Source organism: Halichoeres trimaculatus, unplaced genomic scaffold, assembly GCF_033239565.1.
Source record: "Halichoeres trimaculatus isolate MK-OKI-2021-1 unplaced genomic scaffold, fHalTri1.1 fHalTri1_scaffold_15, whole genome shotgun sequence".
Taxonomy (NCBI): domain Eukaryota; kingdom Metazoa; phylum Chordata; class Actinopteri; order Labriformes; family Labridae; genus Halichoeres; species Halichoeres trimaculatus.
The window spans coordinates 15,964,569-15,991,527 of record NW_027437193.1 but is presented as its reverse complement, the minus strand read 5'-3'; the positions used below and the strand labels follow the sequence as shown (position 1 = coordinate 15,991,527).

General features: G+C 40.3%; 1 protein-coding gene across 3 annotated transcripts in view; it reads right to left on the bottom strand.

Moving 5' to 3' along the window:
• Positions 1 to 26,959, bottom strand: part of LOC141804169 (A-type potassium channel modulatory protein DPP6-like) — a 138,743-nt gene that overhangs the window by 19,990 nt on the left and 91,794 nt on the right. For all 3 annotated transcript variants that reach the window (XM_074688484.1, XM_074688483.1, XM_074688485.1), the window contains 6 exons: positions 11,216 to 11,330; positions 6,647 to 6,745; positions 1,721 to 1,815; positions 1,517 to 1,591; positions 1,385 to 1,437; positions 877 to 958 (listed from right to left, as the gene is read on the bottom strand). In XM_074688484.1, coding sequence (XP_074544585.1) covers positions 877 to 958; positions 1,385 to 1,437; positions 1,517 to 1,591; positions 1,721 to 1,815; positions 6,647 to 6,745; positions 11,216 to 11,330 — 519 coding nt within the window. The remainder of the gene's footprint in view (positions 1 to 876; positions 959 to 1,384; positions 1,438 to 1,516; positions 1,592 to 1,720; positions 1,816 to 6,646; positions 6,746 to 11,215; positions 11,331 to 26,959) is intronic.

Below are 26,959 nucleotides of genomic sequence, written 5' to 3'. Positions count from 1 at the left end.
TGTAACATCCTGTCCTCAGTATAAATGTCTCAGAGACATGATGGTGGAACCAAGTGGTCCTATCGCTGTAAAAGGGTGATACAGAGATGAGTGGGAACAAAGCAAAGTGGGCACTATCCTAAAACTATCCGTGACGCCCGGTTCTGAATGTGTTTCTGTTTTAAAGTAGGGCACTCTGAAAATGAACATCACCATCAAGGCCAACTGTCTGTGGTCTTTGCAGATCTGTTAATCCAGCTCAGAGCTGCTCCAAAATTTAGTGAATTCTTCTCATGCACTTACTCATGCTTGTCTACCGCAGTTGTTAGTAGCTGTGATGACAAAAAAACAAAAGGACCTCGTCTATGAAGGTAAAAAAAAAAAAACACTATTAAGCATGCTATATAGACCTCATAATGCTAAGATATGTTCAGTGTTTGCTGAGGCGGATTCAATTTCTGGTCTGTTTTTTTTTTTTTTTAAATCCATCTTTAAATGTGACAGCTGATACACACTCATACACACCTTAGCCAGTGCCATGTGTTTTCACATCCCCAAAAACCCCAGACCGTCTGAACCACGGGTTGTGTCACAGAGACGCCATCTGCCACAGTGGCTCTCACTAGCTCACGTGTTGTCACAAAGTTGTGAAGGTAAAACTGATTTGGCTTCATGCTGACAGTGAAGGAGGTCAAATCAAGGAGAGCTCAGCCTGGAACCTTCTGAGTGGTCATTACATTGTACAAAAACCTCAAACTGCCACATAGTTTGTCCATTCCCCTCGACACACCATAAATCACCGCTGTGCCTCCTCTGTAGTGCCAGGCTGACTCTGACAGATCTCCCCCTGCGTGCCAGCATTCATGGAGTGTAATCTCGAGTGTACAGCCTCCTTACCAGCTGCTGACCTCGGGGTCCCCATCCAGCAAACTGCAGGGCAGCTTCATGCACTTCAGGGGGATTCAGAGGCCAAGTTTCCCTGTTGAGACAGCACATGAAAGAATCAGCACAATATTTGTCTGTGTGCTCGCAGCATAAACATTACAGTGTGCAAGTGAATACAAATGCACAGTCAGTGGCATGTTCCCTTGCTGTAGCCTCATCAATCATCCAAATGTTTTTTTTTTTTTTAGCACAGGCTGACTTTGCAAGGCTCACTACAAATACAGGACAGTCAGGGAATAAGCAGACAAAGATAGATGAGAGGCTAAAGAAGGATGGGCTAAATGTACTGCAAAAATGAAAGAGTAAAGTAAGTGTGAAAGCAGGAAAATAGAGCTGAGGTCAGTGGACCACATGAGGCCACTCTGGGGTATTATTAAAATATGTGTAGAGGCATACAGAAAGGAAATAAACAAAAAGATGCCAGACAGTGAAAATAAAAAACAACAGATGTGGTTCTTACTGTGTCACAAGGCTGTAAATAATGTACTTGGCCACATAGGAGTGCTGGTAGTTCTGCAGAAACAAACAGTGTCACAGTTAAAGACCTTTGGGAAGAGTCGTGGTGTAATGTTGCACTGTATGCGTTTCTCACCGGTTTCACTTCAAAGGCAAACAGAACATGTTGCATATCTGGAGACACTTGGTACTTGGCGGCTTTGGATCTGTCCTAGATGGGATCAAAAACAAACTCACAGCTGTAACACACCCAGTACAGAGGCAGCAGGGGAAAGTTTACTCACTGTGCTCTTGGAGGAAGTTCAAAAAGAGAACAATACTGGAGTACAGCAATACTCACAAACAACTGGTACGGCACGACAACGGTTTTTGCCCTTGTGTCAGCATTAACCTTGACGACATCTCCGTCCCTTGTACGATACAGAAGCTCATTGTCTGTGAGAGACAAATAAAGAATAACCATGAGAGAATGAAATGGTGGAAACCGTACCAGAATACTGCTCTGTTCTGCTCTACCAGTGTCTCTTTCTCTGTCCTTATAATCTTTTTCAATAAAAAAGTTTAAAAAAAACAACAACTTGAAAATTAAAGTATTTGATACAACTACTATAATTGATTTCTGTGATAACTCCCTGCTGAGATCCCACTGCCTGGTTGATCTATTGATGCTTTTCTCTCTGTTGCCAGGGCTACAGACCTGTGAGCAGACGGATCAATGTGGTGAGACGCACATATGCCCTGTGTGTTAAGTCAGAGCAGCAGCCAGTGGAGTGAATGATATAATTTTATTGCTCTTATAGCTGACAACAGACGTGCTGGATGGTTAGACTGATGATTAACATATTTGTTATTGTCAAATAAAGATGTAAGTTAAGGGAATCTGCCCAAATCGACATATAACTGCTCAGATGAATCAGTGTATAACCAGGGCCGGCATGCGAGTGTTCACCTGTAAGAAAGACTGAAGGCTAAAGGGGCTGGATTTGTTGTTGTGTTGTTGGCTACTTTCATCAGACCACTTTAAATCTGTTTACCCACAAACTGTGACCCTGTGTTAGGCATTGTTCGAACAAATAAGCGTAGGGTTTTTTTTTTTTTTTTTAAGTGTTTGGTTCTGTTCAGTTAAGTCCATTAGTTGAAGTTTAAATTTCAGTTGAGAGGACGAGGAAATCAGTTGCTTAGGAACATTTCTGCTAAGACCATGTTCAACTTTAATGTACCATGAGTTCTGGGCTGTGACATAACTGAGCCACCTTGAAACAATGTAAACTGACTGTGAATGCAACATGTTACCAGGTTTTACATCATCACGGCTGATTTATTAGCACCAAGTTTCTATTGTTAGTATGATTTTTTTTTCTTTTGAAAACTTGTCAACATGGGTTATCTTTTGAAAAAGTGTTCAAATGAATTTTCTTTTTAACACTATTACATACATTTTAAGTTCACTTGGTAAATTTCATGGCTTTCTTTTAACTGTATTTGTTCATTTCCTTGCGGAAGTATTGGGTTGTTGATGTGTTCTTTTTTTTTTTTATCAGCGTGAAGTTACTTTGAGTGTTGATTAACGAGTGGAAAGAGCATTACCAAGCGGCTATGATAGCAGATGTAGCACAAACGCAACCAAAGTGAAATGAAACGCCAAACGGAGAAAGCTTTTTCCTAAACTCGGGTGACGCTTGGCTCGACTTTCACTCACTTTCAGAGGAGCATGGGACCAACAGTGATGCAAGCTGGCTTTCTAATGAGCAGGTATGTGTCAAATAACCAAGTGATTCGCTTGTGCGCACATGCCAAGTCAGGTGCATGGCTTTCAAATCACTCCTACAAAGAATCACAATGCTACAGGTGGTTGCTGGATTAGTGAGTGTTTTCACGTAGTCCCCATTGGAGGTAGTAGGTGTGGGCTGCTGCTGGCACTGAGCCAAGGAGGAGGAGCCCGGTTTGAATTTGTGTTTACAAACAAGTAACGAAAAATTCCTGCAGACCCAACCCTTAAGCATCGACAGCTAGCTTAGTCGCTGACAGCATGTTTATCACGTAGCATACAGCAGATGTCAGGTAGAACCTTTTGAGAAATTCTGCCAAAAGCTGGTCATTAAATACTTTAAAAACTCCAGTTTTACAAGTGAGCATTCAGTGCTCTTTGTTGGATCCTAGCTGGGATGAAAAAAAAACTTGACTTACATTATGACACTTTATCCCCAAACGTGCACTGTCTCTAAAAGGAATGTGAGAGTTAAATGTACCAAGGTTAGCACTTAGCACAGCATGTCTGGTTTACTGTTAAAATGCTATCTTAACCCATCTTTGATAAGAATTCCTAACTAAACATCCTGTCAGCTTACCCGTTTAAAAACCAAAGCAGGTTACTTGCTTTTCTGTATATTTTGTTTTTATTCAAAGCTTCTCAGTTAGTTTTAAACTCTCTGGAACATAAATCAGACTATTTTACATCTCACAGATGTGTTTGAATCAGAGGAAATGCAGAAGAAACTAGGCTGTCCCACTGACTGGCCTGACGCCATCATACACCAGCATGTTTGCACAAATTATCATACACTTTCTGTTTAGCTATATGCTGTCTTTTGATGAAAATGCCAGTATAAACCGAGTCCAGGATGGGAGCTGTGATTGAGCCACATTAAGTTTAATGAAAAGATTTGCGCTGGGAGTCTTAAAAAGGAGTGATGGTTTTGGAGTTCCCAGAAATGGAGCTTTTGTTTTCCTTGTAGTAAAAGTCCATTTTAATGAGTAGTTTCAGCATCAGATGTTGCCTGTTGTAATTTATTTTCTCTGTTGGAGTATATTGTATTCTGTTTTATCTCAGGAATCTGTGTGAAGCCAACAAAAAGCAGCATCTCTTTGTGTAAGAGCTTAGTCTGAAGGTTGAGTCCTGTCTTTGGATGCAAGTCTGTGCGAGAAACTCAGAGGTGAGTCCAAAGACTACTGAGGCAAGCGGTGATCAAAGAGCAGCGGGGATCAATTACGCACTGCTGTGAATGAAGCCCACAAAATATTGATGAGGACTACTGGAGTGTGAGCTCATCCCATTGGGTTTCTTATCAGAAGGTCATTAGCACCAAATGGGAGTTGATTGCATTAACTTAACTGACAAGATGCAATGTCGCACAATTGATTGCTGTGCTTTCATCGGGTGCTGAGGACGTTTTAGTCGTGAAGGAAGGGCACAGGGGGAACAGGAACTTAACTAATTACATGTTAATAAGCCGGTAATGTAAGTAATCAGGGGAACAGTTTGCAGCAGTTAGAACACAAGGACGGATGTGAGGTTGTGCTGTGTCTGGAGTAAGAGAGTTTGTTTGCACGCAGGTGCTGATGTGAATTCATTTACACACAAAGCTCTATTTGAGTGGGAAAGTCAGAGAGTGTGCGTTCATGTACGAGACATCTAATGGTTGTAGTTAAGAGATTTCAGACTAGTTTGAACATTTTGACATGGAAAACTTCTTATAACGTAATCTGATACAGAAAACATCAGAGCAATGTCAGAGTATTGAGTGGTTCTATACTGTAGAGTCATTTTTTAGGATTAAAAGTAACATTGATAACAAATAATGATATTTGAAGACTGAGCTCTGGAGTTGAAAAGCCTTTCAAATTTGTGTAACGTAGATCAAGACCAGAAAAAACGTTTATTTTACTATTTTACACAATGGAAAAGGCACACTGCAAACTTAAAATGTACTTGTTTTTCTTTTTCTCAAGCTTTTGTTTTGGCGTGTTATTTAATTTGATATATGAACAGGTTTTATATTTCTTTGAATGCTAAAATAATGAACCTTCAAAGTTCCTTTGGGGTATTTTCTGAAACATTCCCAATGGACTGTTTTACACATACTTATCTGACATTATAATTTGATATTAGTGAGAATAAGCCACAAAATAGTTTCTACAGCAGCTTCAGTTATTCCTGTCACAGTTTAAAGGTCCTTGTCATCTGACAGATTAAACATTCAAATTGAAGCACTCTGAGTCAACACCACTTAAGGTGATTTGTATTCTACTCACATCTCCTCTGACTGTTGATTAGAGATATCAAAATAAAATCTAACTATAAATCTCAAAGACAGCAACCTGGAAAATGTTGCAAGCACTATCCTCATTGAACACCAGAGGGCAGCATTTCAACTGATCCAACATTTATGAGCAGCTCTCCCCCACCTTCTCTGTCAAGGTTGGAGAGGCCACAGAAAACCTGTTCCACTGTACATGCGTTAAGTTAAGATCTTCTTACTGCAGAAATAGTCAACAACGTGCTGGATTTGTTGTGCTGCTGCTGCTGTTTTTGATGGTAATGGATAGAAAAACCCCATTGTAGAGTATGTTAACGTGCACCTATATAATGTTACATGTCTGTGTGCCCTGTGATTGACTGGCACCTCTCGCCCAATGACAGCTGGGATAAGCTCCCCCACCCCCGACACTGAACAGGATAAGTTGTTCAGAAAATGAATGAATGAATGATGTCTGTGTCCTTTTAAATGGAGGATAATCAGCCACAGATCTCCAATCTTTACCAACTACTTTCCTCATGAGGTTGAGTCATGTGCACATTGTGAAAATTCAATCACCCATTTTCTCCATTTAGCTCTAAAGGTATAACTTCTTAAACATCCTGAACACTCTTCACATAACACAATGCAGAAACTGCTCATGCTCATGTATCTCATATAATTATATTAACCTTAGCAGAACTAACTGGTGTTGTTCTCTTTTAACGGTGTAGGAATAGCAAACTGCCCTCCAGCTAGATCCATTTATTCCCCTCAGAGACGGTGGAGCTTACGTGCTTGGTGGTATGAGGAGAACTTTAGGTTGAGATGATAATTTTCTAACGGTGCTGTTTCTGTGTGCTGGTTGTGTTGTTGTCTGATGATAGATATCTGCTGTTCTCTTAATTTTGAGACTACCTTTTCAAAATAAGAAACTGCATGTTACTATGTGGTAATGTGTTTGTCAACTAGATGTGCTCAGGGGACAGAATGTGCTAGCCCTGTTTGATTCTATTCTCTTTAATTCTGCAAGGTTTTTTTCTACTGTGTGAGCTGGGTAAGTGTTCGTAGCTGACACAAAAAAACAACAGCTGAAGCTTCATTTAAAACTTAACAGACAGTGTGTCAGATTCAGTTACTAATGGTATATTCTGAAGCATGAACAGCAGCAGTGACTGACATAATGTGCGTGGATACGTCATGTATTTTGACATGAGAGGAAAACGCTAAATGTCAAACCGTTCACTCACCGCTCAGCCACTTGGCATCTGGGTCATGGATGCGCAGGTCAGGACCAAACACATCCTCAATAGTTACTTTCTTCTTAAGGGCAAGGCTGTCATCTTCACCTGTGGAGAGCAAGATAAAAAAATAAACATCACTGAATTAAATATGATGCCCAGCAGCTTACTGCTGATAAGTGATTTTTGTGGAAAGTTTTAGGGTTTCATAAGCTGCCCTTCAGTCCTGCCCTCGTTTTAAGATGTAAGCATGTGATTTTTATAGTTTCAGAAAGAAAAATAAAGAAATCATTCATTTTCTCATGTGTCTGTCTGAAGGGCTGCAGCCCCACACGATCCGCACAGAATGAAATATTTTTCCTCTCCCTGGAGAGGGAGAGCACCTCAAAAACTACTCCCCGCTGTAGGTAGAGCAATTTAGAAGAAGGTACAAACAAGAAAGAGGGCCTTTATATTGCACTATTGATCTGAGAGCATCGGTTCCAATCTGCCAGCATTGTTTTCTTCTGCAGTGGGGAGGGCGACATCATCCATCCCAAAAACTCAAAAAATGAGATCTGGAGCTGACAGCTGAACCCCGACCTGGGAGTGACTGAAAGCTGATGTGACAACATAAATGAAGCAAGCGTGTTCAGAAACGTCTACCTTTACTCAGAAACAATACTGTCAGACAGGGAGCGCCAACATGGCTGACAAACCAGGGTTTGAGTGTGAGACAGTGTGTTGTTTTTTCTTCCTCTGAAGGTTTTCCAGTTGTGCCTGGGTGTCTCGAGCTGAGTGCAGAAAAACAAATGTTACAATGTAATGTATTTATCTACTAAAATATTCTGAGTAATTCTGAGCAAGTGGGGAAAGCTAATTTCCAACATGAAGCAAATGGTATCTCTGATGTGATGCCAATCTGACAAATGGCTGCAGCTAGTACTGCATAATCATCCCCATTAAACAGCTCTGAATGGCATTAAACATAAAAGGCCCATTACCTAGTGAGACGCTGACCCCGCCTCGGTGTAAAACCGTTACACAATCACCAGCAGGAGAAACCTGTCATCTGTGAAACTTTTCCTCTTTCAAAAAAGGTTATCAAACCAAAATAAGTGCCTGTAGTGCCAGGTAATGCAGGGGTAGAAGAAGAAACCGTTTTCATCTGAGCTGTGATTGAAATACTAAATTAATCTCCCACCACCTGTGTGTGTGGGATATGACTCGACAGAGGCAGGTGTGTATGCGTGTGAGTGTGTGAATACCAATGATTGTAAATATTTTCATTTCTTTGTGCAGCTTGATTCAGGAAGTCAGAAAATCTCCAAAAAGTATAATGTAATTTGGTCAGGTGGTGGGTCAGAATAAATAACAGATCACAGGCGTTTTTCTCTCAAACTTTTCCTGTGTTCTTTGTGAAATGACGAATGCTCTGAGAATATCACTGAAGGGCTCTTGCTGATTTAGTGCAAGTGAAATGTGTGTGACTACACCGGTCTGGACTATCTTGGCTTTTTGAGAAACCTTATGTATAAATTTATTTTGCTGACTTCACACCTCTGAAAATGAAATCCTCATAGTTTCATCCAGGTGCTTAGCAGTCCTAGTGCTAGAATTTCCTTTTTGTGAGACTACTGAGATTTTTGAGTATATATTTTTCATTTACATACTGAGCAGAAACTGTGAACTTTCATTATCCATTTGTAAACTTTTGTTTTAGGTATTGTTTTGACTTTAATCTCTTTCTGAGTCTTCTTAGTTTGAGTGAAATTAAATGAATTGAATATTCATGTAGTGTTGGTAGGACCAAAGGACAGAGCATAACTAAAATGGAGGAATTCAAACAGGCTATTTAATGTTTCTTTTGTTTGCAAAAAATATTTAGGATCTTTCAGTTTCATAAAATTGCACAATTTAAAACGACATTGTTTCATGCATCTTTCTCCTAGGTAACCCTACTGACACAGTATCGTCTCTACTGTCTGTCCAGGTCTACATGTAGTATGTGATATATTCAAACATTAAAGATGCTATGAGGAGGACCTGTTTTAAATGGCCCGCCTCGCCACCTTCCGGCCCGATGTGACTTTTAGGAAGGTGTTTGTTGTGGAATTAGTTTGAGATCGGATTGAAATTTTCTTTGTTCAAGACAACTTTTTACTGGATCAAACGCAATAGGGTAGGGTATTGATCAACAGTTACATGGCACTACAGTTTGAAACTTGACAAAAAGCAAACAACGTAGCAGACGGCTATATGTAGCGCTATCGGCAGCCTGGTGCTTCATCGTATCCGTAGGCTAACGTGACAACAAGTAACACTGTCAGTTTGTGCATAGTTAAGTAGCCGTCTATATCTAGTGCTGCTGGCAGCCCTATGCACTTAAGACATGTTTATGATGTGTAAAGGGGGCTTCACACCGCCGCGGGGCAACGCGCCTCCTCCAGTCATTTTAATGAGGGTCGGGCGGCAGGCGGCAAGCGGTTTTGGCTGCGGCGGTAGGACCCAGAAGCGGTTGCCGCCCACGTGCACGCGCACAGATTTTCCCCTGCCGCCTGAAGTCCAGCGTGTTGAACTTTCTGGCGGCAGCCGCCTGGGAACAGTCAATCACATCAAATGAAAAAGAAAACCCGGAAATAGCAGGCTTCGCGGGGCAGAACGAGCAATGGAGGAGCTAATACTGCCGGTATCTGAATATCCAGAGCTCTACAATAATAATAAAATCTTTCATATGCACATTATAGAGTAAACAGAAACTATAAGGTACAACTAGGGGGTTCGTCTTTTTGAGGAGGGAGTGTTGTGAAGGACTTTCGGGCGGGCTATGCTGTAACGTTCGCCGAATCACCTCTACGTCACTGCCGCCTGTTACCCCATGCTCATGCCGCGGCCGCAGGAGCCACTTTGAAAAACGCTCTGCATTCCAGGGGCGTCTGCCGGCAGAGGAGCGGTTTTCAGGGCGGTTACCGCGCGGCGGTGTGAAGGGCGCTTAACATTAGTGAATTCTAGTCATGTCCTACCTAAGTCTACCAAGCAGAGCTAACGTAACCCCACTCCTCATTTTATTGATCTACTGCAGAATAACTGCTGCATGTGTGTTCGAATGAACATTATCACAAACAGCTCAACTCGTGTTTTACCCCTCACCCCGTGCTCTATTTCTCTCCTGTTTAGCTTTCTTCTGCTCTTCTGTCCTTTTTCTGTCTGACAGTTAGCCTCCAGTGTCCACCATCACTACAAAATTAGTCACAGAAATCATTTTCAAACACATATCTATCCTCTTACTTCTTAACTTCGTCAGCTGGTGTGGTGTTGTCATAGAGACCTAGATGTGCCATAAATCAATCCGGTCCTGCTCGTCTAATCAGGAAGCTAAGAAGTAGCATTTCAGATAACCTGTAACCTGTAATATTGATGCTGATAATCTCATTTTAAAGTGTGGATTACAATCAAGCATAATGTTAGTCACAACTAGCTTCCAGCTGTGTAGGCAGCACTACAGACCAGAGAGCCCAGTGAGACAACTGGCAGGCTAACTGAGTGTGTTTTGGTTTAATGAATAAACCTGAGAGAATGAGAATCAGTGTTTCTTGTAGAAAATATTTCAGTCAATGCCTCTTTTATTTTTTTCATGACAGGCATATCTGATGAGTGCATTTGAATCTTATATAACAAAACCAATTTAAGAGGCATTTACAAGGACTCTAAATGTGCTTCAATAGCTAACTACAGCAACCACAGACATATTTAGCTGACAGTCATCAGTTAATAAAACACTTGTTTAACCAAAACACTGGTCAGGGAATGGGAAAATCCATAGGAATCTACACCTGCTTTGGCCCAAAGTTAAAGGAGAAGGTGAGGTACACAGTTGGCAGAGCTGATAGAGTTCACTGACATAGTTTGGTAAGGAGAAATATGTCCTCATGTAACAGCATCCAGGTGCAAATTAAAAATCTCTTCATCTAATTAGCTTTGGTAGAGGAATGTTGACTTTCATCTCAGGTGTGCACACTTTTTGCTTCTCCCAATTAAAGTCAGAGCCAAATGCAGACTCCCTTTTTAGGCAGCTAAAGATGTGATGAAATGTTACCTACACTGAGGAAACCATGATCAGAGTCCGAACATTTCAAACACCTGGTACATTGCATCTAATGATTGTCTGATACTCTGCCATGTGTTTGCTGCAAATTCAGGCTTCGAAACATCTCCAGCTATCAAACTAAATCAGGCTGAGATAACATGCAACCTTGACAGAGAAAAAACACTTAGTAATGAGGTGAAGAAAAGGTAAACCAGAGAGGATTTAAGTGGAACTGAGTTGTTTCAGGTTCAAGTGAAATATTAGTGAATGTTAGTTTACATCACAAAAAAGTGCCATGCTTCTATTTGTGATTGTGTATATCTAAATCTTACAAAAAGATCTGCGACAACTTGTTTTTTAGTTGCAAAACTGTAGTTTACTTTAAGTTTGAACATATTCACATCAAGTGTTGATGCTGTTCAAATCCACCCTGTCCATAATAACAACAGCATGGAAAGGAAGGGAAATGGGAATGCTTCAAGATGTAAGTTGTGAGTGTGTCGTGTACATACGAGGTGTCAGCAGGATAACAGAGGTGACGATCAGAGAACAGATGATGAGGATGACCAGCAGAGCGATGGCTATTCCTTTCCAGTTCCTCTGTGGAGGAGCACTGCCCACCAGGTCCTGAAAAACAGAAAAGCAACAGGATGAACATAGCATACACAGCAGGCAGAAAAATATGGCTGCTTGAGGTTATTCTTATTACAGAGTGAGCTTCCCGCTGTATTATAGAGAAACTGTGACCTTAAGGTAATGAGTTTTATTTCAAAAAGGAGGCGCAGCATTTTAGAGATGATCTCATCATACATTGAACAGATGTATGTTGTTCTGTCACAGTTGGAGTCAGACTGGCCTGAGGACAGCTCATTCTCTGACAGACAGATGCCCAAAACTCAGCCACTTGTGTGCAGTAACCAAGCATCTTCCAGCTGCTCCCCGCTGCTTGCTCACTAAGAGCTCCTGCAGCTCTGCCTGATAGCCAGAGAGCAGCGACGGCTACATAACAGACACCACAGGCACGATAATAAGCGGCTCTCCTCACACAGCCCAGCAGATGGTTGATGGCTAATCAGTGCTATTGGAAACACATACGCTGCAAAAACCCACCAAACTCGCAAAACACTGCAAAGGTAGAAGTGCAGAAAGCAGCAATCAGGTGGCTTATAAAGGATGCCCTACACTCCAACACACAGATTTAAGAGTTTTTAATGTGATATTTAACTGCAAAAACCATCATCCATCCACTGACTCACTGCCCATTTGAAATGAAGAGGAACAGATAACTGAGAGGGAAAAACTACAGATGCAGGTTAACCCTGTTAGCAGCCTCTACATTATTTGGAAATGAAATCAAAGCCGAGCTGCAGTTCCTAAACTGGCCACTTCAGGCTGGCTTAAAGACGAGTGAAATCCCATTAAGCTCTTAATAAAAATGCCTCAACTAAGAGGAGAATAAACTGTTTACTTGTATATTCAAATAATGCTAGGGCTATGCATAATTTCACAAATTTTTGTTAAAAACAGGCAGATTTTTCCCTAGAGATGGGTACCAAATTAGGTACTTTTATCGGTACCAACCAAATTCTGTCTGTAGTGTTGAGTACAGATTCATGTAAAACCAAATGGTACCATGTATGGGTATCTAAATGCATCCTTGTGACTGTGAGGGAGTTGAATAGTAGGCGATTTTCCATGCTGGACATGAACACAGCATTGCAAGTTTATATATTGAGAAATATGTTAATTTAAAAAAAAAACTTTCAGATTGTTAAACAAATTAATATTAAAGGGATAGTTCAGTTTTTTTGAAGTGGGGTTGTATGAGCTCTATGTGACCACTGAGGACATTAGATACAGTAGAAAGTCCCTCAGTAAGACACAAACTGTAATCGATGGTGACGAGGAAATAGACGCTAACAGGGAAAGACCGTACCAAATTCAACCACCACTGAGTATTTCCGACTCTATCTTGAGGTCCAGTGTCCGCAGATGTTTCCTCTGTATTCCTTTCAGTCTCCACCTGTAGCAGCTCCTCTTCTGTGTAGCTACTCCGGTTCTTACAGGTATCCTTTTGGTTCCAAAGTGAATGAAACTTCATCGTCGCTGTCATAGTCACTCATTTTGAATTCCCTACGCTGCCTCACAATCCTTAGAGTACAAACAAAAGAATTACGATACTTGATCAAACTTACACGGGGCTACAACCGGTGGACAAAGCATAGCTTGTTTACATTCCCTACAGCTGAAAGGAGGAGGGGGGACGGAGCGCACTAGCGCTGCGTGGAAGGACACATGACCAGTTAGTTAGGTCCAGATAAATGTTTATATGTCCGAAGACTTAATGCACTTAAAAACATTTTATGTAGCGTACTCTTAAACTGTGGTATTACTTTTTGATTTTAGTTCTTGTAGGCAGAGAAAATAGCCTTTGAATTTGGTACCGTCTCTCCCTGTTAGCGCCTATTTCCTCGTCACCATCGATTACAGTTTGTGTCTTACTGAGGGAAAGGAGACAACTTTCTACTGTATCTAATGTCCTTAGTGGTCACATAGAGCTCATACAACCCCACTTCAAAAAAACTGAACTATCCCTTTGATTGCCACATTAACACACAAAAGTACCAAAAATTGGTACCATCAAGTGTTGATACCGATTTCCAGGTACTGGGCACTGGTATTGTATCGTTTCAAATTTGAAAGGTACCTGTTCCTTTTTTTTCCACTGATTTCAAACAGTCTGTGTTACCCTGTTTGTGCCGTTCACCTTTCAGCTGCTCTCGAAATATAAATTTTTAGCAAACCAGCAACACGCCAATACTTCTCTAAAGCTCTCTTAGCTTCTTTAGTCTTCTAAATAAATATCTGGTAAGTTACAAATGTAAAAAGACTCATTCTGTGAGAAAACAACAGCCTCATTCAACAGCAAATGAATAAGTGATGACTGATCAGCTTTGCTGGGTGTCAGCCCCTTGCTCCTCTCCAGCTCTGGTCTCATGTCCAAACACATTCATCTACTCTCCCATAAACCATTACAGCCAGCAAACATAACTTGAAGTTCCCCTCTCACACCCTTCATTTCTGAGCTTGTTTGTCATATAAGGCTTTGGCAGCACATATCAGGGAACTAAAGGCTGCTCTGATAAGATTTAATGTAACAAAATTCCAAGTGTTTCTTTCATTGCCAATAAGCAATCTGAACTGATAAGGTTATGAGTTGTATTGAGGATTTCTGTCATATTTCATCCTATCTAAATGATGGTCTGTGCAGGGAGGCTCGCACGCATTTGCACATTAGTCTCTTGGCCACATTTGGAGAGGAGAGTGAGCAGCTCCAGCCACCCGTATCCCTCCAGCTGCTGATATCCTTGTTACCAATTAGACCTGGTGTCTGCCTGCCTACAGTAAGAGGTTGTATACTGTTCTCCAGCTCAGTGAACCATCCTCAAGGTAATGAGGTGTGTGTGTGAGTGTGAGAGTGTGTGTGTGTGTGTATGATAGAAGGAAATGGATGACTCAACTCCTATGCAGAGATTATGCCATTTTATATCTTTAAAGATTTCAAATTGCAGCATTATGAGTTACTTTCCATCCAAGTGTTGAAAGTGTACCTGTGTTGGACTGTGTGTGTGTGTGTGTGTGTGTGTGTGTGTGTGTGTGTGTTTCCGCTGTCTGGGCATCAACTGTCTCCACACAGTTTGTCTCACAGTGTGGCAAATCAATACTGAAGACAGTGAGTACACATAGAAAAACAGCAGGCACATCAATAAGCTGATTTATGGCTGCAGAGGCAAGGAATTTAGAGATAAGGTGTACGGATGTGTATGCTGGATTCATAACATATTAATGTCTCTGTTTTCATAACCTAATAGGAACAAGTTGCAGCTGAAGACGCCTGTGATATCTACAATCACCTGAGACCTCTGACTGAGCCGTAAACAAAGCAAGATGCTTTGACAGGCTGGAAGACAACCGTCTTGTTTCAGCCTCTGCTCACCTGTTTTTCCATATGTACACACTGATAAACATAAAGAGCAGGTATAAGCGATTTAAATGCTGCCACTACCTGACAGACAGGCACAGATCAATTAACATCCCAGCAGGATCAACGCCACAAAACACAAGAAAAATGATTCTCCGCATATTTCTTTCCAGACGCTTTGATGCCAGCCTGGGAGGCTTGTGGGTAAATATTTAGTTCCAGTTTTTGTGCACGTTTTATGCTCGTTCCGCTTGAACACAAGAGGCATAAGGTAAACGAATTTCAGACCGTCTGCTCTCCTAGTCTTAAATACATGTCTCACATGCCCTGTGGGCTAATTCAGGCAGTGGAAATGTAGGATGCAGACACCCTGATGAGCAGGAGTAGCCTCCCTACTGTGCTGTCTGTTTCTGCTAACAGACACTTGGTTATTCAATCAAAGGTCAGGGAGCTTTTCCACAACTCAGATCAATAAAACGATCAAATGCTGTTGGACTATTGCTTTTTTCAGAGTGAAATCCTCAACAGTACAGGATCCAGCTGACTCGGATACATTCCTCAACCTTAACTGTCAATATTCCTGGATATCCAACACCAGATAGCGAGCAGTGTGATCTATGTTAATACAACTTCCTATGACAAGCTCAGCAGTGGTCAGAGCTGTTCAGAAAAGTGTCTGTTATTCTAACCACTAACCCATTCGATAAAATCTTGTGCTGGCTTCAATAACAAGGCCAAGCAGCACTAGCTTGAGTTCTGGCCTTGAAGAAATTTTCCATCAAATGCAGTGAAATCAAGTTGCAGTGATTTATTCTGTTTGCCTTAATTCCTTTCTGTTGTTACAAGGACATGTTAACACCCTAAAGAAGTCACAACATAAGAGGAAAACTGTCTCCAAGGAATCTCTGCTTAATCTCTGTGAGAGTTTGGAAAAGCTTCTGTTGTGCAGACAAAAAGTCAGCAGATTACATTGTTCATCCTTTTTCACCACGGAGCTAGTCTGTTTGAAGTTAGTGGCGGATGAGAGAGATGCTTGTCTGAGGATGTGTTCGCTGATGACATGAGATGGTGGGTGAAAATCCGATTACAGGAAAGGGGTCATCGAGTTTTGGAAAACTGCCATGAGAGAAATATATCCCAATATCAAGAAAGCTGCACAAAAAGTGTTCTTTTATCCCTGATGCTAGCGGATATTGTTTTTGATATACAACACATGAGCTTCAAACAGAATCAGTTATACCAGTACGAAGAAGCACATGTGTGTGCGTTTCTGTACCGAGCAGCGACCTCTTGTGCTAAAAGTTGATGCATTTGCTCAAATGCAAAATCTGTAGTTTCTCCAGAGTCCACTTGAGGCTGGCTGTAAAAGTCCTGAAGGTACTAACACTCACATAAAAATGCTGATTTTTTCACAGAAATGAAAATGTTTGCAACCTGACAAAACAAACAGAACTGTTTTGTCCCAAAGAGAGTATTTTTTCATTCACACACACTGTGCAGGGAGTGCATTTTTTTAATAATTAACCTGTTTGAGGAAATAAAAGCTAATGAAATCTTTACTTACAGTAGGACAAGGCTCAGTTGGCTGGTAGGTGGGAGTGACATTGCTCTGCTTTCGAAGGTTTAGTACCAGCCTTAGCTTCTCTTTGTCTGTTTATAGGCTGACCAAAAGTTAGTATGAGTCAGAATTTCTGATAGCGACTTTCATCATTCAGCTTCAAGGTTCTGTGTCTCATACAGTTTATAATCTGTACTTCCCGAGCACTGACAACTGTCTTTTTACATTATAAATGAATTAAATGTAGAGCAAGGAATTTTTATCATTATGGTATATTTAATACACAAAAAGGGGCTCATAAAGAATAAATAGGAGGGGTCAGAGAAGTAATCCCTGGAGGATTCCTTAATATACTGTAAGTGTTTAATGAGATAAAAACTACCAAAAGTAGAAAATTACCCAGTCCATCCGAAAAGGACTTGAACTAAATAAGAACAGATCCCTTAAACCCAGTTTTCAGATCTGTCCGGCACTGTGCTATGATCCACAACTGAGAGCTAATCAAGCAAAACTGTTGCTTTCCCTGAGACAGCCCAAGCCTGAATACTAAAACATCCAATGAATAGAGACTCATAATAAGGGCAACATAAATATATCATGTATACATAATTGTCATTGTATTCAGGTTGAGTCATCACTGTAACCTCCAAACAGCTGAGCCTCGTGGTGACTGTAAACACAGAATCGTACACACTGAGTATAATAAATCTGGCCCATTTACCTCTCTTTTGTCAATAATACCCGATCTAGATTTTTTCGATAGTATCTGATCGATACCTGATATATGATGGGATTTATGCATTCGTATTCAAGACTAGCTGGCTCAGTTAGGCTCATGTGTCTACCATTACTTCACAATTAATCCAAGAAATTGTTTTCAAGCAGAGAAAAACACAGATCTTCCTTGTAACATCTAAACCTTGTCAGCCAGCGTGGTGTTGTCATAGAGACTTGAATGTGCCATGAATCAATTCAGTCTTCCTTGACCCGATTGGGAAGCTTAGAAGTAACTAGGAAGTAGCACTTTGAAATAACCTATATTGGCATTGATAATCTCATTTTAAAGCGTGGATTACGATCCAGCATATATACAGAAAGGAGTCTTTTTCAAGATCACTTTCAAACTCACAGCCCCTTTAAGTTGGCATTTATCTAAGTATATAGCAGACACAGGTTTGTTGATTTCTGTATTTCTGCCTCAAATGTCTGATTTCATTCACATCCTTAATCAATACTTCATCTGTGTGTCTTTAAGATACACATTCTTTCATTAGAGAAAAAACCCAGCTTTGAAAATGGAGCATGTCTATAGCTTAAACCTTGTTCATGAACCACGAGAGCATAAAAACAAATAAAAAAATTAGCCAATGTAAAATGTATATTTTATATTGCTATTGATCTGAGGCAGTACCACCCAGGGTTATCTTGAAAAAAAAAATGGTTAGAGTGGTTGATTTCTCCTTTATATGAAGCTCTGCAATAGTTATTGACTAAGTCAGAATCAGAAATCCCCCTCTTGATTTTGATTGGTTAGATAAAACGGTGAAGATTTCTGCTGTTTTCTGCCGAGAGCCATGTGAACAAAGAGCAAAGCAACAAAGAGCAGCTGATGCTGAAGGCATATTTTTGGTTTTGAATGGAAATCAATACCGTTACTGAACACAGGGTGTACGTTTTACTACATGCTACATTTGAGTAAATACTAGTTATAGTTGAGACTTCAGACCGATAAAAAAAAATGGTTGTCATCTTGCTTGGCTGTAGGTGAGGTCACCATAAAAACAGCTCCCCCTAGTGGCTGGCTGTAAAATACGTCAAAAAATCCATCTTCTCAGCCATTCCAGATGGGCTGTGATCAATTTTTAAAAAATGAGTATAACTCATAGAAATGTTTCTTACACCCCATTGTTGTGGTGATTTGAAGACATTTTTGGGCTGCCTGTATTCAAGTCCTTTTTTTTCCTAAAAAATGTTTTCATTAGTTACCAGAGAGTTAAAACAAGGCTTTACATCACTTTTAATGAATGACTGACATCTGCTGTTCTTGTGTGGTTTTTTGTGGGGTTGTAAAATATGTTAGGAGAGACAGCCAAGAAGAGATTAGACTCTTGATAGAGAGAAAAAAACTGTGGCTTGGCTACACTCAGACTCTCTCACAGCCCCCCACAGCCACTACAGCACAGACTCTGGCCAGTGTATTTGCTGAAAAATTGTACGATGGTAAATGGCGGGGCCACACAGTCAATTCTATAGTTTATGGTCGAGACTTGACCTATGCGTATGTGAATGTGTTTGAAGTGTCTCAACCATGGAGATATATCTTAACACCACAAATAAAAACCATGTAATGAAGCCCATAGGATTTTATTGTAGTAAAAAGATATGATAAAAGCAGAAGTTAATTTCTCATGGTAAAAAAAAAACACACCCTTAAGTATCAGCTCTTCTTGTGAGGCACCTCGTCAATATCTTTGTAAGCTATGGCAGTAAAACCTCCTAACACAACAGGGCAGTAAAGCTTATTTATTCTTTGATTATTATCTTTTTGTGAAAACAAACCTGGCTCCGTGCTGAAATTTTTCATTTCAATCTCTGACTGAAACTGGCTTTATATCTTTAAAAGATAGAAGTGTTGTCTCTTACAATCCACTGTTATTAAAGTGCCTCAGCTGTGATTGCTTTATCCCTGCAGACTGCATTATCCCTGTGTGAAAAGTGGAGCATTTCCCACCTACTCAAGCACAAAACAACAGAAAGCTCCAAGATCAGACTGAAATTGCCCACATAGAATGTATAAAATCATCAACACCTCACTACATTGTTTCCAGCAAATTAAAGCCCAGAAGAGGTGCACAGAATCTGACTTCGGATGCCTTTTCTTTAATTTCCCTGACGCACAGCATGTTAAAGAATATATAACAAACTGTGCAGTAGTAAACTTGAGTGTTCCCTGGTTGCTGACTTTTCTGAAGAGCTCTTAATGAGGAAGACGTGCAGAGGAAAGCAAATCTTGACCCTTTGGCATTGCTTTTTTAGACACGGTGAGATGTCTGCATTAAGCTTCCTCCTCCTGTGAGTGTGGATGCGAAGAGCAGGCATGCATGCTTTACAGCTGATAACAATAAAAGCTGCATTAATAAATGAGGACTGGAACCATTTTCACCCTCTCTTCCAAAAGCACCGCATCCAAACAAACGCTGTGCATTTGAGCACCAACGACTCCAAAGGGGAAAAGAAGCAGCCGAAGAATTAATTTTAATCCATTTGTTACTATTTTCATTCTATTCAGAGATAAAGGAGCCATAAGAATGAGGCATCTTTTAAGGTCAAGCTTTTTTCCCCCTCCACTCTCTCCCTCTAATCCTCCCTCCCTCCCACTTTCCCTTTGTCTAACCAGCTTTGTCTCCATTCGCTGAAGTGTGAAATGGATCTTTCCTGATCTCTGAGCACCTGGTTTCCAAGGGAACCAAGAGAGTCATCTGAGTCACATTTGCAGCGAAGAATCTGCTGGCTGCTGTACAGTACAGCAGGGACTAATATTACAGCCCGGCGTCATGTGGGGAAATGTGGCCAGGGGTACACAAAATTAACTCGGAAACAAGATGGTTTCAAATACCAACATGTGAGGACATATAGACATTTGAAACGAAAGCAAACTTCAGCTGTGTAAAGACACCGGACACTTGACACACGATATATATCTCCACTGTAACAGAGTCGCTGTCTGAGGACAGTCAAACTCCAGAATGAAGCAGTAGTCTGTGGACAGGGGGGTTAACTTCTTCTCTGAAACAGCATCAATAAATCATAAGCATTCATGAGTGAGATTAAGAATTCATGCCAGCTGGCTTCTGGTTCATGGAGAGATGGTAGATATCAGCCCAACTCTGCCGGCACAGCTTGTGTTTGTTACTGCTCAAAACATGAAGTTTGAGGGTTAAACTCAAGTGAAGTGGAGAAAACTTAGTGTGGGGAGAGACATGTTGACCTGTGAGCATTTTACTGATGAGGGAAGCAAGAGGCTGAGGACATGCTCTGATCAACTTCCCTCTTCTGAACTTGTGGAGTGTACTGAAACCCCAATACTGCTCATCAAGAAGTCTGAGTAAAATCTCAATCTAAACATTGAAAATAGTCATCTTTCAGTGGGGACTTGGGGAAAAAAAGGGAAAAGTCTAGAAGAAAGGAGTAAACAGAGGTTCCCATTGCTCACGTAACATACTGTAAGTTGACAGTAATGTTACGTAGAGTTGTACTTCATATTTTTAACTCTAGTGGCAGAAAAGGAGCTACAGCGCAAGAAATCATCTTATGAAACTGAACACTTTGGTCTCAGAGTTAAGCTTTAACCAAGAAGTCAAGTTCACGTTAACATGTTTAAAGGCACTGGGACGACTTTCTGTTTAGTTTTGACTGATTTGCCAGAATTGGTAGTGTTTTTTTTGTCCAGGATACAGACTCAGTTACCCAAGAGCACCATTACCGACTGCTGTAAAGACGCAACTCTTGCCAAGAAGTGCATTTTTTGTGCATTTAGTGAATGAATGGTTTTGAACAGCCATAGATGTGATGTGTTTTTCACTTTAAATTTTGGAGGACCAAAACAAAACTAAAGGAGGACTGATAGATTGTGACTTTATAACCTTGTTCTGATGAATAACAACTGTAACAACAATATGCTGAAAGACTTTTAAATTCTTCAAGGAGCTTAAAGGATACCCTTAATGATCCCCTTAAGTTTCCTGTCTTAGCTTTAATATAAGACTTTCAGGTTAACCGTGTTTGTTTCTGAATGAGTAGTACTAACAGTGGAACAGTGGTACCAGTTGTAGTAGTACAGGCAGCAGTAGTTGTTGCAGTAGTTGGGGTGGTGATGGTGCTAGAACTTGTGGCACTACTGATTTATGAGGAAGATAAAGTGCAAAGTCAACGAGTGCTTTTTGTTGTTCTTTAACAACAAGTCAAAATAACATTAAATGATTTAAGCTGCTGCCTTTTATGCCATTATCTGATTTCACCTGTGAATCAATAATTCAACACCTGCACAGAAGCTTTTTCTCTTCCATGGCTTAGACACTTTAAATCTTTCACTCAGGTACAGTGGTCTGTACGTTGAGATTCTGAATTGACTTTCACCGGGTAAGTGTGTCTTGTAAAGAGATAAGACAATGTAAGTGAGCAGATTGTAGAATCTGATAAAGTTTAAGTCAAACAGGACTGTGTGGATCATCACACCTACGCAGGTGTAGCTTTGATATCTACTCTTTCATTAGTCAGCCTTTAAATACTTTCATAACAAATCCTGATAATTTCAGTGTTACTACTTCTTATGCCGTCTTACATTTTGAAGATTTCTGCATCACAGCCAAGTTTTGTTACTACTTGCTAATTGAAACTGCTGTTGTTGCTGTTTTTCTTTTTTCGAAAAAAACCGACAATAAAACTTTCTTTTTTGTGTGAACTAATATGAAAACCTTCTTCAATCCATTTAAGTTTCTGTTATCAGAGTGACAATGGTCAGCTACGTAAATCAACACAGCAGACCTCCGACGTATCAGAATCAAGTATCAAACACAGTGGTGTTATAATTAAAATGATCCACCCGTTTTATTGTCAAAACAGAAAAAAAGGCAGACAAGAAAGAAGAAACTTCCATCTTGTCTGTTGCTTTTTTAGTGCATGTATGTGTGTGTACATGATATATGATAGGCTTTTCTTTCATCTAGACTACCTTTATTAGAATATGTAACAACTGACCATTAGAGAATAATTTCATAACCTAACTGTTGTTATGAACCATGTGTTCAATGCTTGACTCTGATAGGTCAAAGTCCCATAACAATTAATTTTTAATAGCCTAAAGGAAGGCACGGACTGCCTGATCACACACATCATATCAATGAACAGAAAGGAATCCACAATCCTCCTCTTCCTGTTGATACTGTGGCAAAAAAAAACAATACAATCTGTCCCAGGTGGTCTTCAGAGTCAGGAATTGGTCATGGTATCAGACGTGAATCTATTTTGTCTTGCTGTTATTTGGACTCAAAGACAGTGTATGAGACATCCAGTTTTAAATGTCATGTTGGAACAACTAGCCAGAATGACTATTTCTTGTTAAATAAGAAATTTGAGGAACACTTCAGACAACATGAACACAACAATGATAAAGCATGACACAAAAACACTACTGTGTTTTCCCAACTTTCTGTCAATGTGTTTTTAAAGCCTGATTCTCATTATTTAGAAGTTAGTGTGCTGTGAAATGAGGCAGCAAGTGAATGAAAGAGTTTCTTCCTTTAGATTCAAAAAAGTGAATTAATTGAAAAATACAACAACAGGAGTGAGAATAATATAATTTCATGCTCGATATAGAGATCACATTCTCAGTAAACTAGGTTCAGTTCTTGCAGATTGTGTAGTTACACACATTCACTACATCTATGATTTCATGGGCTGGTAATTTTACTCCTCTAGTTTATCTCAACAAAGGTAGCTTAAAAGTCTAGTCAGCGGTCAGGGAGAAAACGAGTGGAGAGGTTGTTGATAAACGAATTTAGATCCGACTCTCCCTTCATACCCCACCCCTAGCTCCACGCCAGAAAGATGATGGACGTGCATTATCATGGAAACGACCCCAGAAACTGCGTAGTTGACCAACATGGCGGAGGCCGGGCCAGAAAACGCTCGAGGGTCAGTTCGCTATAATACGCGAAGCCGTATTTATAGGAGGGAGAGAAAAGAGAGGGAAGGACGTGGCTTTCGTTGTGGTACAGTGCCTTGTATGTGTGAATTAGAACTTTACACAATGGTTATGAATCCAGTAATGAACATGAATTTGTGCCCCCCCCTGCACCTGTCATTATGCCCCCCTGTTAAAGTCTGTCTGACGCCGACTCTGGGTTAGCACACTGCTAAGCTGCAAAGCTAAGGTAACCCTGACTCGTCAGACAACAGTAGCCACATCTCGACTGCCATATTTGATAACATCACAACAACAGAACATTTTGGCAGATTAGACAATAATATGAATGCCCGACGGCTGTTTCTGTTATGGAAAGCACTACAAAGCTAATCTTGCTCACCTGTCCAGCCGAAAGACGGCGACATCCGCGTATGTTTTCAGCTCTGTTAAATCACGTAGTTCCCTCCACCGGCGGAAAGCCACACAGTGTTGACCCGGGTCTTCCCTCTATTATGGTCATACACCTTCTTTTTCATTTTATGCTCTTCTGACCTTTTTCTTTTGAGCTGTTTTTCAGCCTTTGCTACCGTTGGTATCACACTGCTTTCTTACGCTAACTGCGAACGCTACGCAACCATAGACTGTAAAAAAAAAATGGACGCCAGCTTGCTCGGCTCGAAGTGAGATCTCTACAAAAACTGCTCCCCCTGGTGGCTAGTTGCAGTATAGGTTTAAAAATACGGCTTTCCAGCCATTCTAGATGGGCTGTGGTCAAACTTTAAGAAATTGTTACACCTCATAGAAATGTTTCTCACGTCCGATTGTTGTGGTGATATTATTTGGCTGTCTTGTATCCAAGTCCTCTTTTTTTCTGAAAAGTTTTTTTTTCATTAGTTATTTAAGGTTAAAAAACGAGGCTTTACGTAATGTTTAACGATGATTGACAGCTGCCGTTCTCGTGTATTTTTTTGGAGGGATCGTAAAATATTTCGGGAGGTAGAGTCAAGAGGTGATTAGACTCCCGAAATAAATAAAATATTTATTATTTTTGTCACCCAGCTTCACTCAGATTTTCCCAGAATCCCTAACGTACAACGATAAATAGCGGAGCCATGCTGTCCACTCTATATACAGTCTATGTACGCAACATACTACTCCCCCTCCCCCATCTGTTTGATCCACGCATGAGTATGATTCGTCCTCTGGGTATGTGGGGGTGTACCCTGTTTTGGTGGCTCGGTCGGAGCCACAGTATTTACCTGCTGGAATTCAGAGCCAAGGCTGTGTAATGAGACCGGACTTTTTTTTCAACACGCTGTCAGTGATGATATCGTGTGAATGGAGAGGAGAAACACGGCGATTTTGACAAATAGTATAGATTGGACGATCGCTGACTACACCTTTAAGTCATTTAGTGTATCTTTATTACCTATATTTTTCTATTTCCCAGAAAGCCCTTCCAGAAGGGAAATTTCCAAAAGATTTCATGAACAGATGGGGAAAAAAAATCATACCAGTCCATAAAGAATTCAAAAATATTTGGGCATATGTTTCAGAGATTAGAAGTGTAAATCTGTGGGAGATCCATGAAAGTGGAGAACATGAGCCTTGTGATAGAAAGACAAAACATAAAGTCATCAGTTGATGTTTACTTGGCTTTTTCAGCTTTTCATCTGTCACTGAAAGGTTGAATAACACGTGGTGGTGAGTGACAAACTGGAGCAGATTAGAAAAGGGCCACATAAACTCCAGTCGGCTGTCAATAGGAAAAACACGGGACTGAGTTAGAGTCGTTTGTTGGAGGATACGAAGTAGAGCATGTCTTTGGACAAAAGTGGCCCGGTATCTTTTTAATTATCAGAGGAACTGTAGTGCTCAGCAGCGTGACTGAAGCTGAATCCCTCCAGAGTGAATCAATCAATCAATCAGATGAACGAGTTAGAGCTAACCTTTTCTGTTTTATCTTTATTTTTTCTTTAACTGAATATTTCTCACAAATGTCCCTGAAAATCAGATCTTTTTGAGAAAAAGGAAAGATGAAGGATCAGTTGTTCTTTAAAAATGCAATGTGGCAACAAAAGTTAGCCAACATGTTGACAACTTATGGAGGGAACAGTACAAAAAAATTATTAAACATAATCAAAACAGTTTCAAAATGTAAGAAAACATTGTGTTAAAGCTAGGCCATCTTGATATCGGATAGTGATAAACTGTGGAATTGAGGGGCACCATGAGGTCCTAATCAAAAACACACTTTGTGCATTTGTTTTTTTAACAAATACCAAAAATCTTCAATAACATGCTCCTTGTTATAAAGCGCAAACCAGATCACTCCTGTGCATGTTTCCATGTCTCTGTCATAGCGAATTCATCATCAAACTGAGGACAGTCAAAGCCCACATGTTGGTCATCAAACTCATGTCACTCACACTGGTGAGGATTAAACAGAGAGTGTGTGTAAATCCCTTCAAACAGGACAGGTAGGGATATGTCCACAAAGTACTGGCAGCCCAGGAAACTGTTCACAATCGCTGGAAAAATCCCTGGTCTTCCACCACAGAAAAAAGGGGGCGATCAGATGCTGTGAATTCAGCAATTTCTCTTTATTTGCTTTTGTTACGAGTTGTCCAAATCTTTAATATGACTATTTTCAAGCAGATTTTTACTCATCCTCTTGGAAAATTTCCACACCTTGATTTTGTTTTGCTGCCACATTGCTCTCCTCTTAAACAGTGATGAACATACACACTGTTACAGATCTCTCTAGCCAGGTCATTGTGTCTGTGCTAGTGACTGTGCTGAAGGCTTGTTAATGTGTAAGAGAAGCAAATTTTACTGGATAACATCATATTATCAAAATAATAAATAATAATATAATGTTCCTTTTATACAGGTGATAACCTATCAAAGCACTTTTAGCAAACTTTATGTGCAACAAAACAGTGGTAAAGAGACGCTGATTTTTGACCTCACTGTGCTTTTTTTAGTTGATGGGCCTGTTTGTTTAAAATGTGGGTTTAAATCATAAAATAATACAGCCTAAAAGTATGTAACAAAGAACATCAGTGCATGTAAATCATCTTTATTCTGAAGTCAAGAACCATCTGTTTTCCTCAGGGTTCCTGAGCATACTCCTCAAACTGCCATTATCAATTATCACAGATGCTGGTTAAAAATCGATATCAATTAATATGAAAAATGTGAGATTGTTCATATCCCGCAGCTGTGAGCTCAAAAACATTACAATCATAGAAAAGATGACAGGCAATTTGTTGTGTGAGAAGCTGATGGGCAGCGTATCAGATAACAAACATGGAAATGCATTTCCTGAGTGTGTAACGAGTGCACTAATTCAGAGAGCCGCATTTTAAATGATGAGGTTGAAAAGATAGATCGTATTCATCCACCTATGTTTCAGTTTAAAGCTGTGTAGAGAGTCAAGAGCAGCTCACAGCCAAACTCCATTAAAACCCCTTCCGTCAGCAGCAGCAGCTGCAGCAGAGATTTGCAGTTCAGAGTGCTGGAGTTCACATCTCTGATGAGCGTCTAAGCTTCTTCCTGTGTTATGATATCTATCTTTCTGCCTCATCATTAAAGAGTGGACTCGGAGGCTGGGGTTCGAATTTGAAACCGATAGAACAGATGAGCAAGGTCACTGCTGGAGTTGCAGCAAATATTTTCCAAGCTTCTTAACCAGAAGAAAATGGTTTGTTGAAGCTAAAGAGGATAAAATTAGCCTCCACACCCCAGTTAGAATGAAAGGTTTAGTGAGGTTGAATAAATGAGACCAAGATTAATTGGTTCAGAACTTTTCATATTAAGTGTGACCTGTAACCTGTACAACTCAAATGAAAAAATGATATCATTGAGGGGAGGGGGAGTAAAAAACAAAAACTCAAATAATGTAGTTGCACAAATGTGCACACCCTATACTTTGTCGAAGCACCTTTTTATTTTATTACAGCACACAGTCTATTTGGGTAGGTGTCTCTTGGCATGGCACATCTTGACTTGGTGATATTTGACCTCTC